This window comes from Onychomys torridus, chromosome 6 (genome assembly GCF_903995425.1).
Source record: "Onychomys torridus chromosome 6, mOncTor1.1, whole genome shotgun sequence".
Classification (NCBI taxonomy): Eukaryota; Metazoa; Chordata; class Mammalia; order Rodentia; family Cricetidae; genus Onychomys; species Onychomys torridus.
The window spans coordinates 46,838,452-46,854,768 of record NC_050448.1 but is presented as its reverse complement, the minus strand read 5'-3'; the positions used below and the strand labels follow the sequence as shown (position 1 = coordinate 46,854,768).

The 16,317-nt window shown below is 40.9% G+C and overlaps 2 protein-coding genes across 4 annotated transcripts in view; one reads left to right on the top strand and one right to left on the bottom strand.

Moving 5' to 3' along the window:
• The window catches only part of Smc4 (structural maintenance of chromosomes 4), a 33,462-nt gene extending 24,495 nt beyond the window's left edge, over nucleotides 1-8,967 (bottom strand). Inside the window, exons 1-5 of one of the 2 annotated variants that reach the window (XM_036190852.1) lie at nucleotides 8,590-8,967; nucleotides 7,501-7,638; nucleotides 6,315-6,493; nucleotides 5,674-5,865; nucleotides 3,927-4,103 (exon numbers count right to left, since the gene is read on the bottom strand). In XM_036190852.1, coding sequence (XP_036046745.1) covers nucleotides 3,927-4,103; nucleotides 5,674-5,865; nucleotides 6,315-6,493; nucleotides 7,501-7,633 — 681 coding nt within the window. In that variant the 5' untranslated portion in view covers nucleotides 7,634-7,638; nucleotides 8,590-8,967. Of the gene's footprint in view, nucleotides 1-3,926; nucleotides 4,104-5,673; nucleotides 5,866-6,314; nucleotides 6,494-7,500; nucleotides 8,569-8,589 lie in introns of those variants that run through there. The other variant, XM_036190851.1, reaches the window with a different exon arrangement.
• A 206-nt stretch (nucleotides 8,968-9,173) lies between these two features.
• The window catches only part of Ift80 (intraflagellar transport 80), a 101,960-nt gene continuing 94,816 nt past the window's right edge, over nucleotides 9,174-16,317 (top strand). Inside the window, exon 1 of one of the 2 annotated variants that reach the window (XM_036190853.1) lies at nucleotides 9,174-9,276. The gene's annotated coding sequence lies outside the window, so the exon portion shown is untranslated. Of the gene's footprint in view, nucleotides 9,277-9,317; nucleotides 9,474-16,317 lie in introns of those variants that run through there. The other variant, XM_036190854.1, reaches the window with a different exon arrangement.

Below are 16,317 nucleotides of genomic sequence, written 5' to 3'. Positions count from 1 at the left end.
AGTCACCTGCCTCAGCCACTACCACTCAGCTCTGAACAAAATCTGAACACATACCCCTACTGTTGTATTAGAGTGCTGGGGCTGGGTATATCAGCTCAGTGGTAGAGTGCTTGCAGAAGGCCTTGCATTTGATCCCTAGCAACAAAAGGGTTTAAAATAAATTAGAAAGGGGCTTAAGTCCCAATATTGTGATTCAGTTAAACCATTCTTTAATAGTCTCATGTGCAGACACCTAGACCTAAAAAACCTAGGAGAAAGTTCCCAAGTTCCCAGCACTTGGGAAGTGAAATAAATCCTTTTATTTTCATTAAAATGAATACAGATGGGGGTGGGTGGGCTGGAGACATGGCTCAGCAGTTAAGAATGTTGACTACTCTTGCTCAGGACTCAGGCTCAATTCCTAGCACGACATGGCAGCTCACAACCATCCATAACTGTAGTTCCAGGGGATCTGATGCCCTCTCCTGGCCATCTTGGTCCCAAGTACATATACAGTACACATGCATACAAAACACTTATATACATTATTAGATACCAAACCAAGAGCCTCATGTGTGCTAGACAATCAGTACTACCTAGCAATAGTTCCAATCCCTGGGGCTTTTTAATTTTTATGTTGCCTAAATAATTTTCATTTTCCCTGCTTTTTGCTGCACTATAAATTAACTTCTATCTTCCTCAACTACAGTTTACCCAACCAAATCACCAAGGTTAGTATCTGTCCAAGGTATACAAGTGAAAAACAGAATGCTTTGTGGTTAGTTTTCATGTCTATTCTGGGTGCTTAGGAGCAGCTTCCTAACCTCGTTTTTCATAGTTGAGACACTGGATCAGACACCTTTGGAAAATTGTAATATTACTAGTTAGTCAAAAATTTCTTTCGAAACTTAAGTCATAGACTTGAGTTTTAGATGTTTTTCCTTACTTATTTCTGCAGATTAAGAGACTACAACTAAGTTTATATGCCATGCCAACTGTAAAAGTATATTAAAAAACATGAATAACAACTTAAATCTAGGTTAATCTATTCTCCAGAGTAGAAAACATTAACAAAAATGTTTTATTTCATAATATGAAGACAAAAAACAAACAGAAATGTCATCCAATTTCTATTTTTAAGGAACTTACAAAACCACTCCTAATATACAATTTATTAATGTAACTTTGAAGTATAGGATTTTTCATTTCTCTAACCTGACTAGAGCAAAAGCACTAACTAATGGAACAAACCAATAAAATCCAATTAAGTCATAGTCACCTATGAAATAACAGACTAATAAAACCTTTCTCGTTGGGACCAAGTCTTGATAAAACCATGCAAACCCATGGCCAATCAACCGTGACTGGTTTTGAAGTATACATGCCCAGTACATCTGTCCTCAAAGATTAAAAAAAAAAGGGCTTTAACCATCTTCACATTCATCTTAGCACAGTGCCTCATTAGAAACACATTTGAAAGGTTATTGAAATTTTAAAAGGATCCGTATACTAGAAATGCTTAACTTAAAAAAATCACAACTCCATAAACACTATTAAAGTTTTAAAAATTAATTTCTAAAATTTAGTGCATTTTAATCTTAAAAATTTTGCTTTCTCTAAATTTATATTACATGTGATGTAATCATTATTACTGCCCAGTCTGTATAGTTAATGTCTTGGATGCTAATATTATGACACGGCCTTCAATCTTCTAGCCACTCTAACCATTTTTAAGACAAATGTTAGTGATTAGGAGAATGAAATAGAAGCTATAATTTTACCTTCACATGCTTTAAAAATCCCTTATTAGTGTAAGAGTCAAAGATTTGATAAAGAGCTAAGAAAAACAGAAACTAGTTCCACTTTCCCTCACATCTAATAGGATCCTATGAGTTCTACCTAGTCCAATTTCCATCTTTTTCTTTCTTAAAGATGAGTTGTTAAAGTTCTGATCTAAGTTCAATCAAATAAAACTGAATCTGTTAATTTGGAATGTTTAACTTAGTATTCTTTAGTAAAAATGTAGAAATTAAGAGCACAGGGTTGGGGATTCAGCTCAGTGGAAGAGCGCTTGCCTAGCAAGCGCAAGGCCCTGGGTTCAATCCTCAGCTCAAAAAAGGGGGGAAAGAACAGAAAAAAAAAAAAAAAAAACAAAAGAAATTAAGAGCACAGAAAAGGGTTCAGATAATGGAACAAATAAGCATTAAGTACTTCAGAAGAATAGGTTTTAATATAAACTTGACATTTCGTAATTTATTTATTTGGGAAATTACTTTATCACCTTTCTTCATTACCAAATTATGTATAAATAAGCTTCACAAAAAACTTTTGTAAGACCTAAAATATAGTCTATTTTGCACTGGCATAAAACTGATCATCTCAGGATAAAATAAACAAAGAGCAAAGAATAACCAAAAGATCAAGTAAAATTTCCTGCAAAAATGTTACCACCATTAAATTTAGTAAAGGAACACAACTTCTTATCCATAGTTAATCAAGCCAAATTCCTAAATATAGAAATCCACAAGACATTACAATTCATTTAAAAAAGGAAAGCAAAAAATACCCACAATGGCTTAAGATCACATCTATATAAATTCAAATCTTAAGTTACATGCATATTTGCAACTTATTTCTTTAAATCTTTATTTTAAGTAATAGCAGTTCATTGAAGTACTGCAAATGCATTCTGATAGTTAAGGGGTACTAAAGTTATTCCAGAAAATTATATTTGTCTTCTATACAATGTATGCTTAAAATAATAATAAAAACCCTTAAGAATATAGTCTAAAATGTGTGAAAAATTATGTTGTTAATTGGAACATTTAGTTACCACAACAAACACATTTGAGACCCAATCAAACCTCCTAACTTATCTGAAATTAGTAGGCCACACTAGAGCCTATCAGCAGCTGTCTCTACACAACAAGCAATGCCTCTCTTTTTCAATCTGATTTATGACCTTAGTAGCTTGGGATAGGACAAAAGAATAAGATGTCTTTAAATCAAAACAGGAATTTCACAATACCTAACAAAGCCTATTTTACCAAAAAAAAAAAAAAAAGAAAAACCCTCAAACAAAAAAAACCCTACCCCCCCAAACCAAACCAAAACCCAAAAATCCCACCAACCACTCCCCAGTCACAAATGACAAAATTTTCCTTGCATCAAGTTATTTATACTAACAAGATATGCGCGCGCGCGCGCGCGCGCGCACACACACACACACACACACACACACACACACACCCCAAAAGGAAAAAACAAAAAAAACTCAACAAAATGCAGTGTCTAATAAAAATCAAATTACACCAGGCACTTACTTAATTTTTATACTTCCTTTTTAAAAAAAAGACTTCTCTAAGAGCTGATACTAATATTACTGGCTTAAGAATTATGCCACTGTAAACAAAACAAGACCCATCTTGAGTAAACCTTTATTATTATTATAGATGTTAAAAATAAATATATCAGGTTTTCAGAGAAATTTGTTAAATATTAAGTATATAGTTTTTGTTAGAGAAAAATGAGAACAAACAAAAAGGGCAGACTATTAAAAGATTTCATTTAAAATATTATTTTAAAGGAATACAAATAGAAATGATAGTTGCTGTATGCCTGTCACACTAAAGCAGCACAATAATATTGGTGTTTAATATTTATTTCACTACGCCAATATTTACGTGCTGCTAGAGCGGAACAAGTATGTCAGATATCCAAATAGGAAACGAACATGCGATGATAACCACATAATTTTGAATGAATTTCCTTAAATTTCTAGAGCAGCAAATAATGATTCGCATCTTGATTTTGTATGTAAACCATGATGTGCTGCTACAGTACTTTAAGGTTTCAATACAGGATTCATCAAACAGAACAGTCTTTCAAGCTTTATTACAAAACAAAAAACTAAAAACCAAGAACCTTGGAAGTGTTTATAAACTTACCTGCAAGATTAAAAATCGATTATGGTCTAAGTCAATTCCATGGCTTCTAAGAAGATTTCCAACGTCTTTAAATGTTCTCTTCTTCCCACTTATATGATAGACAGAAGTGTTATCTCTGTAGGCTGTTCTAGACACACAGAAGTTACTGTTAGGAATGACTTCATAATCATCCCCTTCCTGTTTTTAGGAAAAACAAAACCAGAAAACAGTTGGTATTAAGTCATAGCTCCGATCCAGATTCTATTATTTTATACTGAAACTAATTCAATGGATTAAATATTAATTTCTTAAAATTTTTCTTGTATTTTTTGACAAATTCAGTCATACATGTATAAAGAATTTTAGCCCTTGTCTCCCCTGAAGTAAATATGCATATAAACTGACAACTGTTCTAAAATGAATAAAAAAATATTGCTTTAGCAAGGACTAGCTACTTCTCCAAGTTATTCTGTTTCTTTCTCAAAGATCTCCAAAATCAAAAAAGCCAAAACTTTACTTCCAAACAAGCCAAAAAATATATTTGAATAAGAGCCAAAGAAGGCAGACAAGAATTCCACCATATCTAAAACAACCCCACCACACTCAAACTAATATCCACTTTGACTTAAGGTTAAAAAGCTATAAGGAAGAGATGATCTAAGGAACACAGGAACATATTAAGGGGAAATACTTTTTGGTGGTGGTCTTGTCAGTCCGTGTGTGTGTGTGTGTGTGTGTGTGTGTGTGTGTGTGTGTGTGTGGTGGTGGCAGGACACAAGATACTTGTGTGTGTGTGTGTGTGTGTGTGTGTGTGTGTGTGTGTGGTGGTGGCAGGACACAAGATACTTTCTGTACCACCTTCCTGAACAGTATCCCTATCATCATTAATTGAAAGTAAAGCAAACTGTAAAAAACTCACAATTATATACCTGGTAAAAGAAATCAATCATAAATCTATTTTAGCAATAAAGTTTATTCTTAAAGGCTCTGTCAATTTTAAAGGACTCAAAATTAACAAGCATTGGAATAATATCTGATTTATTGGCAATCTATTCTCTAACTTAAAAGTACAACAGAATGAAGAAGCAAAAATAAGAGATGCTTTTGTGTAATTAAATTTCTTTATGTTTAAAATAATAACAATCCTCCAGCACCTAAATTATCTAACCACTTCATCTTGTACATTTATTTTTTAGGTTCTTTTCAGTTGCTTTTTAAATCATTAATTGTCTAAGCTAATAAGTAAATAGATGAGAAAAAACACCTACAGAACCATGTAAATAACCTGGTCATTATTTATAAATTTCCAGAAAACAAACACTAGCCTGCCCCCTACCATTTCAAAAAAAGCATCAAGGTAGTTCAAGCCTTGGAAAATTTCTTTCATATCACACACACACACACACACACACACACACACACAGCCACTAATAACAAATTTAATGTACACTGAAATAATAGGAGTGGCAAAAATCAGTAAATTATTAATCTTAAAAATTAGAATGCTTATTCTAAAGCAATAAAAAAATGTAACTTTAAAAATGAAGCCCATATTTATAGTGAATGAATGCTTACATAGCACTTAGGGTTCCCCAAAATCACTATTTTCTTCCCAAAAAGTTGAAGTAAATATGGTCACAGACATAACCAATATTTCTTTTGCTTTAATTATACACAAAATGTAAAGAAACACTTCAGGTCAACAACAAAATGTGCCATGCTGTTTCTCTTTCTTGCTTGAAGTTGCAAGTAGAAAATAATTTCTTACCTTATCAATTATCTTTTGAAAATGAACTTCTACAGTACAACTCTGAATATCCTTGTGTTCATCAGAATTATGTATCAATACTGACAGCTTTTTAGACCTTATTTTTTGTGCTCGATAGCCAAACACAAAAAGCATAGAATCAATAACATTGGATTTTCCACTGCCATTTGGCCCAATAATACAGGAAAAGCGCTGCATAAAAATAAATTAAAAAAAAATTAAATTGAATCTGTCACACTAATACTACTAATTTTAAACTACTAGAAACCTTAATTTATAGCAAAAAACTAAAGGCATTCAAAAGTTTTGGTTATTAGAAAATACACAATTTTCTCTTTAGAAATAAAAGCAGTTTATTAAGAAAAGAAAAGCACTCCAAGAATAATAGTGCGCTAGTGAGCTGAGGGAAAAGCATGTACCCCAAAAAACCCACTTTGAGTTTTCTGACACCATGATCTGCTCCAGCACAATCATCTTTAACATCTTAAATAAAAATTCCTGCTGCGGAAATTATAGGCAACATATCGTATGTGTGTCTATTAGGGTGTGTGTGTAGGGGGGTGGTAAAGGGTCGGGATAGTTAAAAAACTGAAATATCTTGCAATAAAGACGTATTACAAGTTCTTTAAATGGGCAAATACCTTATGGAAAGGACCCAGAATTTTCTCTCCAGCATAGGACTTGAAGTTTTGGTTTACAATATGAGTTATCATTAGCCGAGGAGCTCCAGCTTCACTGGCCATTGCTGGAGGCGGGGGTGGAGGAATACTATTCAAAATCTCTTCTAAACTTCTGTTATCAAGTTCCTCACCTGGAGTCTCTAGGTTAACAGAAAGGGGAAAGTCTACATTAGTGTAATTAGGTGGAGGCCTATTGCCTGCTGGCATTGAAAGGGCGCAATGGAGGGACGTTACTTACGAAACCTAGGAATCTATTTTCCACACAAATATATCCTAAACTCTTGGTGATGGATAATCTTTCAGCTTAGTTTCATGGAAAATAAAATTCGTGAAAGAAATACCACCAGACATAAAATTCACTGTTTTTCTTAAACACCACACCATAAAGCAAACCTGCGAATATCCCAACAAATGGATTCTTGCTTTCTATGGTAAACAGGAGATGCAACCCAAACGATAGAAAATGCAACTCTACATGGCTCAGCACTTAAGAAACTCACAAGCTTCAGTAACATGGTCACAGTAGCTCTCAATTCCTACACTCGGAACGCTATACGCTCAAATTATATTTTCTCTTTAAAGGCACTCTAAGGGGCCCAGCTGTTTTTTTCTCTTGCAGGGGACTCGCGTTAGGTTCCTAGCACTCACAATGAGCGGCCCACGACTGTCTATAACTCCAAGTCCATGCCCTCCACTTATGTGCGCCCCCGCCCAAAGACACACTTTAAAAAAGTAAAAATTAATATTGCACCAAAAAAGGCAACCCAAGGGTGAGGTTGGAGAGGAGCAACTGTGCATCACATTCAGTCCAGATTAGGGAGCGGGAGAGGCGCTCCAAACTCTGGGCTGACCATGCCGCTTTCGGCCGAAAACCGGATAAAGACGTCGTCGTCAGTGCTACTCCAAAACCTCACAGAAATCCACAACTCCCGTCTCCCGCTCACCCTCACCCCTTCCCGAACCGTTGCGGCCAAACTGCACGGAATTCCTCTGAAAACCGCAGCGTGGCTTTCCGTAGGCGCACTTCTGACAACCCCGACCTTCCGACGTCAACCTGTCGCCCGCTCCCCGGCAACCCCGGGGTGGGGTGGTGGGGGGTCTCGGCAGGCCTCGGACGCACCCGGGTCCCGGCCGGTCCGTCACTCACCTGCAGCTGCAGCGCTGTCCGCTCCGCCGTCCGGCTGCTCCGGGTCCCCATCGTTGTGGGCGCCGTCTGGGGAGGGCGGCGGCCCTTCCTCCTGGCGGCAGACCGAGGAGGGCTTGGTGCCCTTACGCCGCATGGTGGCTGCGGCACGAGAGAGCCGGGAGTCAGGGCGGCCCGCCGAGGGCCCGCCGCCGCCGCCGCCGCCGCAGGACGGGCTCCGCCCAGGACCCACCCGCCACCGCGTCCCCCCAACTCCGCTAGCGGGGAGCGGGGTCCTCCGGAAAGTGGCTCCCACTAACACCACCGCGGTAGCCACCGGGCGGGGCCGGGCTTTCCTGGGACCCAGGTGAACGGGAGAACCTAGCTGCGCCCGCAAACGCGCCCGGGACCGCGGGCTCAGGCCCCCCGCCCCCGCGGGGCCATCCCTCCAAGCCGGGGAGGACGTCTGCTGACAGTGCCACGCCGTCGGGGCTGCGGATGCTCGCGCTCCCACTTCCAGAGGGGACCCCGTCCAGCTTCGGGTCTGCGTGGCTACCCTCTTCTCGAGCAGCCACGCCGGCCCGGCGACCCGCCCTCCTCGCCCCCGCCATGGAGGTCCGTCGCCCGGACGGACGGCCGGACGGCGGAGTCCCAGTCTCTTCCTTCTCCTCCTGGCCGCAGCGGAAAGGCTGGCCGGAGTCCCCCGCCACACACTGTGAAGCGGGACTCGGGCCGCGTCTGCTCCGGAGGGGTCACTTTCCGGGACCAGCAGGGGTCTATCCCGCCCGGGCCCCGGGGCGGAGTCCCGTTGAACCGTAGAGACCGTGCCGAGTGCCCAGAAACGGCTGAGCGGGGCTGCGGTCCCCCCGGAGGACGTGACGGGCGGGCCTGGGGGGACGCCCTGGCCTCGACAGCCTCGCAGCCTCCCCCAGGAAGAGGCCCTGGCGCCGCCGCCCGGCGGCCGAGGGGGAGGGGTGACAGGCAGCCGAGCTCCCCAAGCCGCCGCCGCCGCCGCCGCACTTGGCCGCTCCGGCTCCAGGCCTCTCTGTTCCCGGCAACGGCGGGACAGGAAGAGAAAGTGTGAGCACCTGATCCACGGAAGGAGCACTTTACCTGTCGGCAGGTCTACTCGGGGCACGGCTGCAAACCGTGCGACGGCCGCCCCCCGCCTGGCTCCTCTACCGGTGTTTCGGCTCCGGGTCCTTCACTCGAAAATGGCGCCTAAAATCCAAACTCGAACGGAAATTCGTTACAAATGCGCGCAAGGGTTTCTGGGAGCCGCGAATTTGAAAAAAAGTGCGGCGATTGCCCACCGCCATCTTCGGGCCGTTCGAGCGCATGCGCGGGCTCTACCCGGGGCCGTGGCGCGAGTTGCGGGGGGAGTTTCGATCGAGGAGGGGGAGCAAGGAGGGCTTAACGCCCTTCCTGTGGTCTTTAACAGACACAAAGCTATGGGAACGACAGCCTTTTGCATTGCTGGAACGACAGCATTTGGAAAACTGGGGAATTTACTAGGGGATTTTGATAAAGAGGGAAAAATAAGACCCGGCAGGGTCCCGCCCACAGCTGTAGGCGGGGCCCCGTTGTCCAATTACACCCTTCAGTGAGAGGGCGGGCTCATTTAGGGGCGGGGTCTAGGGCCCGCTCGAGTGACTGGCATCTGGCAAGTATCGCGGGAACAGGGAAAGGGAGAACGCTTTTAGCGCTTAGAAATCACTATGGTGACGGAAAGGTCGGGAGGCTTCTTGGTAACTGGTCATAGTTCTGAGAGCAATCGCCACCGCTCTCCGGGAACTTGAGGTAAATTTGTTCACCTCCAGATCCTTCGAAGAAAGGGCTTGGAAGCCGTAGCGGTCACTGGGACCCACCTCCCCTTGCTTTGAAGGCATGAGCTTTGCGGAGCATCAGTGATTTTCCATCTTGCAGCCCGCAGGGCTCTCTATGGGTGTAGGTCGTGGGATGTGCAGTTCACCGGTAAAGCGAGGAGCCTGGGATTAGTGAGTAGTTTTGTAGTCCACATATGAATAGCAATGATTTGTGAACTGTTTTGTGTTAGTGTCATTAACGAAAGGTTTTGGGTTTAAAATAATTATTTGGGCAACAGGGCTCCTAATGGAGAAATGATTTGCTGGTGTTAACTAGTTACCATTGTGGTGGAATTAGTTCTTATATATATATATGTGTGTGTGTGTGCATTGCACTGTGAAAGGTATAACCAGGATTATTAAACCGATTTGACAATTCCAATTCCTGGAGAATTTAGTTTCGTTTAATGGGCTTTTAACCTGAGTTTGAGGATGATGGTGGTTGGGACTGAGTTTCTAACTCTCCGAAAATTGTATACAAAGTTTTGTGTGTTTGTGCTTTGTTTTCCTGGAGGGTTAGTTTTCCTATAATTTTGAAAAACGGTCTGAATCAGCCACCCTCCGCAATGTTAAAGAACGACTGATTGATTTGACTGCCTTTAGAATGTATACAGCAACTTTTAAATTCAGAACTGCTAGCCTCTCCTTTTCTTTTACCTATTTAGGGTCTGGCATATTAGAGCAGCAATAAACTGTTTAATGAATGAATTCACATTGTTGCTCTGAAATGTATTATGGCTCTTAGATGAATAACACTTAGTTTCAGTTATTCCCAGGAAGTGCTGGAGCAGAGGACACCCCCCCAAGTGTAAAAATCTGGTTGGAGCTTGGAGATTGGTGTGGTTTGAATAAGCATTCGCTTAATATTATAATGTACCTTTGTATTTGTAGTTGAAAATAAATTGTCTTCATAAAACAAATGTCACCATAAAGCTCAATGAGTTTTTTTGGGGTGTGTGTGAAGGGCTGGTAGAGGTATGCTAAGAGAGTAAAGGGATTCTCTTTAGGGGCTTCCGGAGTCCTTTGTATTTTCAGATGTTGTAAAATACTACAAAAGTGAGCGGAAGAGATACCTACTATGAAAAAAGTAGACTGGGGCAGGGTAGATGGTTCAGTGGTTAAAAGCACTTACTGCTCTTGCAGAGGACCCAGGTTCAGTTCCCAGCACCCACATGGCAGCTATAACCATCTGTAACTCCAGTTCCAGGAGATTCATTGCCCTCTTGACCTCCTCGGGCAGGAGGCATGCTTGTAGTACACATTCATACATGCAGATAAGACACTCATACATGTAAAATAAATACAATAAAAGGGTAGTAGACCACCTGAAAGGTGTATGTGCTAGTCAGAACAGAATTCAGTAGAAAAATATAAATTGAAATCAGGGAGGCTGGAGAGGTGATTTAGCAATAAAGAAACTTGCTGCTCTTGCAGAGGACCTGGGTTTGGTTCCCAGAACCCACACTGGACAGTTCATACCTGCCTTTAATTCCAGTCCAGGGGATCTGACACCCTCTTCTGGATACCAACAGTATTAGACACACACACATACATACATGCAGGCACTCAAATATACACATTAAAAAATAGAAAACAATCCAAATCCTATTATTTCTTTGGCTATATAATTGGGCAGTTTACTCATAAAGTATGTCTGGGAGTGTTTATTTATAAAAATCAAAAGATAATGCCTAGCGTAGACTCGTTTGTAATTGTTAATCTAGTCCTGTAATATTTGATGTTACTATGTGATGACATATTTCAAGTATGTGCTAAGTATTGATAATGCCATATCAAATTTGAGGAAGAGCAGCTTATGAAGGATCTTAAGGCAAGTAGAGTGTAGCTACAAACTGGGTGTGGTGGCTGTTTCTGTAATCTCAGCACTTGGGAGATGAGGCAGGAGGCTTGCCATGAGCTTAGAGTAGCCTACTCTACTTAGTGAGTTGGAGCCAGTGCTGTACAGTGGGAGGAAAAAAAAGGAAGGATGAGGAAAAGGAAAAAAAATTATTAACAAGTACTGAGGTGGGATATGTTACAGGCAGAGATCCCTGTGATAGGTAAGGACTACCTTTGTAATAGAAAAGAAAGAATTCTGTTATTTTAGACAGACTATTCTTATATAGATTTGGGTGATTGAGAGTATAAACCCTCAAGACAGTCAAATACTGCTCTTTGTGTAAATCTTTGAATTAGTGACCAAGTAACAGGAAGGACATAAATCCTCGTTTACTGATTTGGATGACTCCTGTCAATATGGAAAGTTTTAACAACTAATGTAGAAAGAAGTGATTTTCAATAAACAGTTTACGTAATGGCAGCCTCAAATTTAATTTAACTTAACCATGCCCTCTCAGACAAATATTTTTCTTCTTTCCTTTCTTTCTTTTTTTTTTCATACAGGGTCTAATATAGCTTAGGCTTGCTTTGAATTCACTGTGTAGCCAAGGCTGGCTTTGAATTTCTAATCCTCTTGACTTCAGCTACTTAGTTCTGGGATTAGAGTCAAGCATCATCATGCCTAGCGGCATAAACATTTTTGTAACAGCTAAAATTAAGTTACATAATGAAGATGGTTCAGTGGTTAAGAGCACTGGCTGCTCTTCCAGAGGACCCAGGTTCAATGCCCAGCATCCACATAGCAGCTAACAACTGTCTATAACTCCAATTCCAGGGTATCCTCCAGGGTATCCAACAGCCTTATACGGACATGCATTCAGGCAAAAACACCAGTGCACATGAAATAAAACAAACAACAACAAAACAAAAAAACCCCAACCCATTATGGATAGCAAATTCCTGTAATGCCAGCACTCAGGTAGAAAGGCAGGGGTATATAACCTCCAGATTATTTTACACAATTAGTTTAAAGCTACCCTGGACTACTTTGAGATTCTGTCTCAAAAAACAAAACAAAAGTGTGGTTGTGGTCATCCAGGCCTTAAATCTTAGCACTCAGGAGGCAGAAGCAGGTGGACTTTTGTGAGTTCAAGGCCAGTCTGGTCTATCTATTGAGTTCTAGGCCAGTCAGAGCTACATAGTGAGACCCTTTCTCAAAAACCAACCAACCAAACAAACAAACAAACAAAAAACAACAGCAAAAACCAGAACAAAACCAAACCAAAAGACATTAAAATGTATGTAATTTGTTTTTAATGTGTGTGTGGTGTTTGTGTGTGTGCTGTGTTCATGTGTGTGATTGTGCAGGCTAGAGGTAGGTATCTGGTGCTTTGCCAACTGAGCCATTTCCTGCTTCCATTAATGTAATTTTTGAGAAGATATTAGGAGCACAAAAAGTAAAGGCATCTGGCTAACTGTTGCATTGAATCTGTAGATTGCTTTTGGTAAGATCGCCATTTTTACTATGTTAATCCTACCTATCCATGAGCATGGGAGATCCTTCCATTTTCTGATATCTTCTTCAATTTCTTTCTTTAGAGATTTAACGTTCTTATCAAAAAGATCCTTCACTTGTTTAGCTAATGTTATCCCAAGGTATTTTATATTATTTGTGGCTATTGTAAAGGGTGATGTTTCTCTGACTTCTTTCTCAGCCCTTTTATCATTTGTGTATAGGAAGGCTACTGATTTTTTTGAGTTGATCTTGTATCCTGCCACTTTACTGAAGGAGTTTAGCTGTAGGAGTTCCCTGGTAGAAGTTTTGGGGTCACTCATGTACTCTATCATATCATCTGCAAATAGTGAAAGTTTGACTTCTTCCTTTCTAATATCTATCCCTTTGCTCTCCTTATGTTGTCTTATTGCTCTAGCTAGAACTTCAAGTACTATATTGAATAAATATGGGGAGAGTGAACTGTAGCTAGAGACCAATGGCTACCCACTACAGTGGACAGCCTTCAGTTGTTCCTGATTTTAGTGGAATCACTTTGAGTTTCTCTCCATTTAATTTGATGGTGGCTGTTGGCTTGCTGTAAATGCAAACTTGTACAACCACTGTGGAAATCAGTATGGGAAATTGGGAATCGATCTACCTCAAGACCCAGCCATACCACTCTTGGGCATATATATACCCAAGGAATGCTCAATCATACCACAAAGATACATGCTCAACTATGAATAGCAGCACTATTCATAATAACTAGAACCTGGAAACAACCTAGATGACCGTCAACTGAAGAATGGATTAAGAAAATGTGGTACATATACACAATGGAGTACTACTCAGCAGAGAAAAACAATGACAGCATGAAATTTGCAGGCAAATGGATGGAACTAGAAAATATCACCGAGTGAGATAACCCAAACCCAGAAGGACAAACATGGTATGTACTCACTCATAAGTGGATTCTAGATATAAAGCAAAGAACAGATCATACTGCAACCCACAGAACCAGGGAGGCTACATAGCAGGGGGGACCCTAGGATGACTGTGGCTTATAGTAAGTTTTGATTTTACTCAATTACTGGGCAAGCCTCAGTGAAACATTTCACCATTAGGATAAGAATTTTTACTGTATCAAGCTGCTAATAGAAAATAAACAAACAAACAAACAAACAAACAAATAGGTAAATAAACAAATAAACAAACAAACAAATAAAAAGACTATCATCTAGCCAAGTTGACTTATAGTATTAACCCTCACTGGGAGTCTGGATCAGCAAGGGCCTGGACACTATTGGGAGAACTTCCTAGCCCAGATGCTTGTTTTTCCTTCTGGATTATTGGAATCCTATCTGTTTCCTGGCTCCCAGTCCTAGTCATCTCTCCTGCCCCCATTGTGTTTTACATACCATCCATAGTCACCTTTATAGAACTCAGTCAGGTCAGATAAATTTAGCTAAGAGTATGAAGTAAATTTTTTAAAAATGTAGATCTGATCATGTCATTCCTTCAAGTCATACACCCTGTATCCAATCCTCAGTTCACCTAGAAGAAAATGGAAGCTTTTGACTTCCCAAGACCCTGCTCTCTTCCTGACTGCCCGCTGGGCCTGTCACTCCTGCTTTTGTGTTTGAGGTAGCTTTCAAAGCATTGTGACTGATGTGTTTAGATAGCTCTGAAGAGATAAGATCTGGGACAAAACTGTTGGTTCTGTCTGGCTGGCCTGCAGCAGTAGAGGCAGGGATGATGGTGGCTCTCAACTGTGATGGTGCTGGGGAGTGACTAGATTGGAGATCTGGTGGTTATTGAACTGTTGGATTTTTTTTTGTCTACTTTTGTTTTGAGATGAGCTCTTGCTGTGTAATGTACATTAGTTTAAAACGTTTACCCACTGTTTTAACATTCTAAGTGCTGGGATTACAGGAATGGGCCACCACCCCTACCTGGTATTGTCAAGTTTTGCTGAACACATTTTCCCCTCTTTCTCAAGCCTTATAAATGTTGACCCACACTGGACCAACAACTTGTAAATGATTTTCAGCACCCACCCCCTCAAAAAAAAAAAAAAAAAAGCATTGCTATCGCTGTTCTCCGTTTCCTATGTAAAGTTTAATTAACATTGTGTTCTAGAAATTCTCTACCGCACCCCATTCCCCAGACACCATTGGTTAGTCAGATTCCTTCCTACTCCACTCCCCAGACACCATTGATTGGTCAGATCTTTCCCTACCCCATGACCCAGACATCATTGGTGGGTCAGATCCTCCATACCCCTCTACCTAGATATCATTGGTTGGTCAGATCCTTGCTTAGTCCACTCCCATGATATCATTGGTTGGTCAGATTTTTTTCCCTACCCTTCTACCCAGTTACCATTGGTTAGTCAGAGGCTTCCCCACCCACTCCCCAGATACCATTGGTTGGTCAGAGCCTTAGATACCATTGGTTGGTCAGATCCTTCATGTATTAAAAGAATGCATTCCATTATGATCAGGAAGACGTGATAGTAGGGCGGGCAGCTTTGTTACAATACTGGCCAGGAAACATAAAGGGGAGTGCAGTACTCAGCTGACTTTCTCCTTTCCAAACCTTTTGTTTTTAAAGCAGTCTGGGATCCAAGCCACAAGAAGGTACCACAAGCCTCTGTGTGTGTGTGGGGGGTGTGGGTGTGTGTGTGTGGGGGACACTTCCTCAGCTAAACCTGTGGAAACATCCTCATAGACACACCTTTAGGTGTGCCTCATTAATGCCCTGGGTGTTCCTGGCTGTTCAGCCACGTTGACCCCTGAGATTGGCATCACACATGGGCAGATGAAAATACCTCCTTGTAGCATTCAGGCTGTTCTGCACTTCTTCAGTTAGGCTCTGCACTAGTGTTATTTCCTTACTCAGTGCTGTGTTAAAATGTACATGTGCTGCATACAGGTGATTTCAGCTACATGGAATATATGGATGAAATCCTTCTGAGCCAGGGAAATCTTCCCTGTATTGGGTGTCACTCTCCTCTGACTCTTTGGCACCATATTTCTGAATGACTGGCGAACCATTAACAAAAACATACTGCTTTTACTGTATAAAGATTGATTTTGATTTCTTCTTGTGAGGAGGTATCCTAATTATTATGGATGTAATTGCATTTCACCATTCCAAATATCTTTTGGGTTTCTGGTTGTAGTAGTGTAATATGTAAATATCTTATCCGTAGTTTGTCAATTCCAGAAGCAACAAGAATTCTGTAATTCTTTTGTACTTTTTAAATTTGAATAAATGTGAAGAACCAGGTCTTTATAATGTGTTATTCCCCCTTTTTCTTCTCGTAATGGTGAACCAGCCTGCCTCCATCTTAGGTTTAAAAACCATCTTATAGTAAAGACAAACTAGGTTCATTCCTGTTTATGATTAAATCAATTTCTCAAGGATTGGGCTATTTCTGACCTGTAACCTTAACCACAAATGGTTCTGTACTGCCTGTTCAGGAAATGACAACCATGTCTATGTTTCATAAAGTTGTAATGACCATCTTGCAACCCTACCTTTGTTTCAAAAGGTTGTTTGTTGTGGGATATTTGATTGCATTGCGATACTCCAAGACTGTGTTGATAAAATTTACCTTGGATCGGGGGCAGAGCCAGC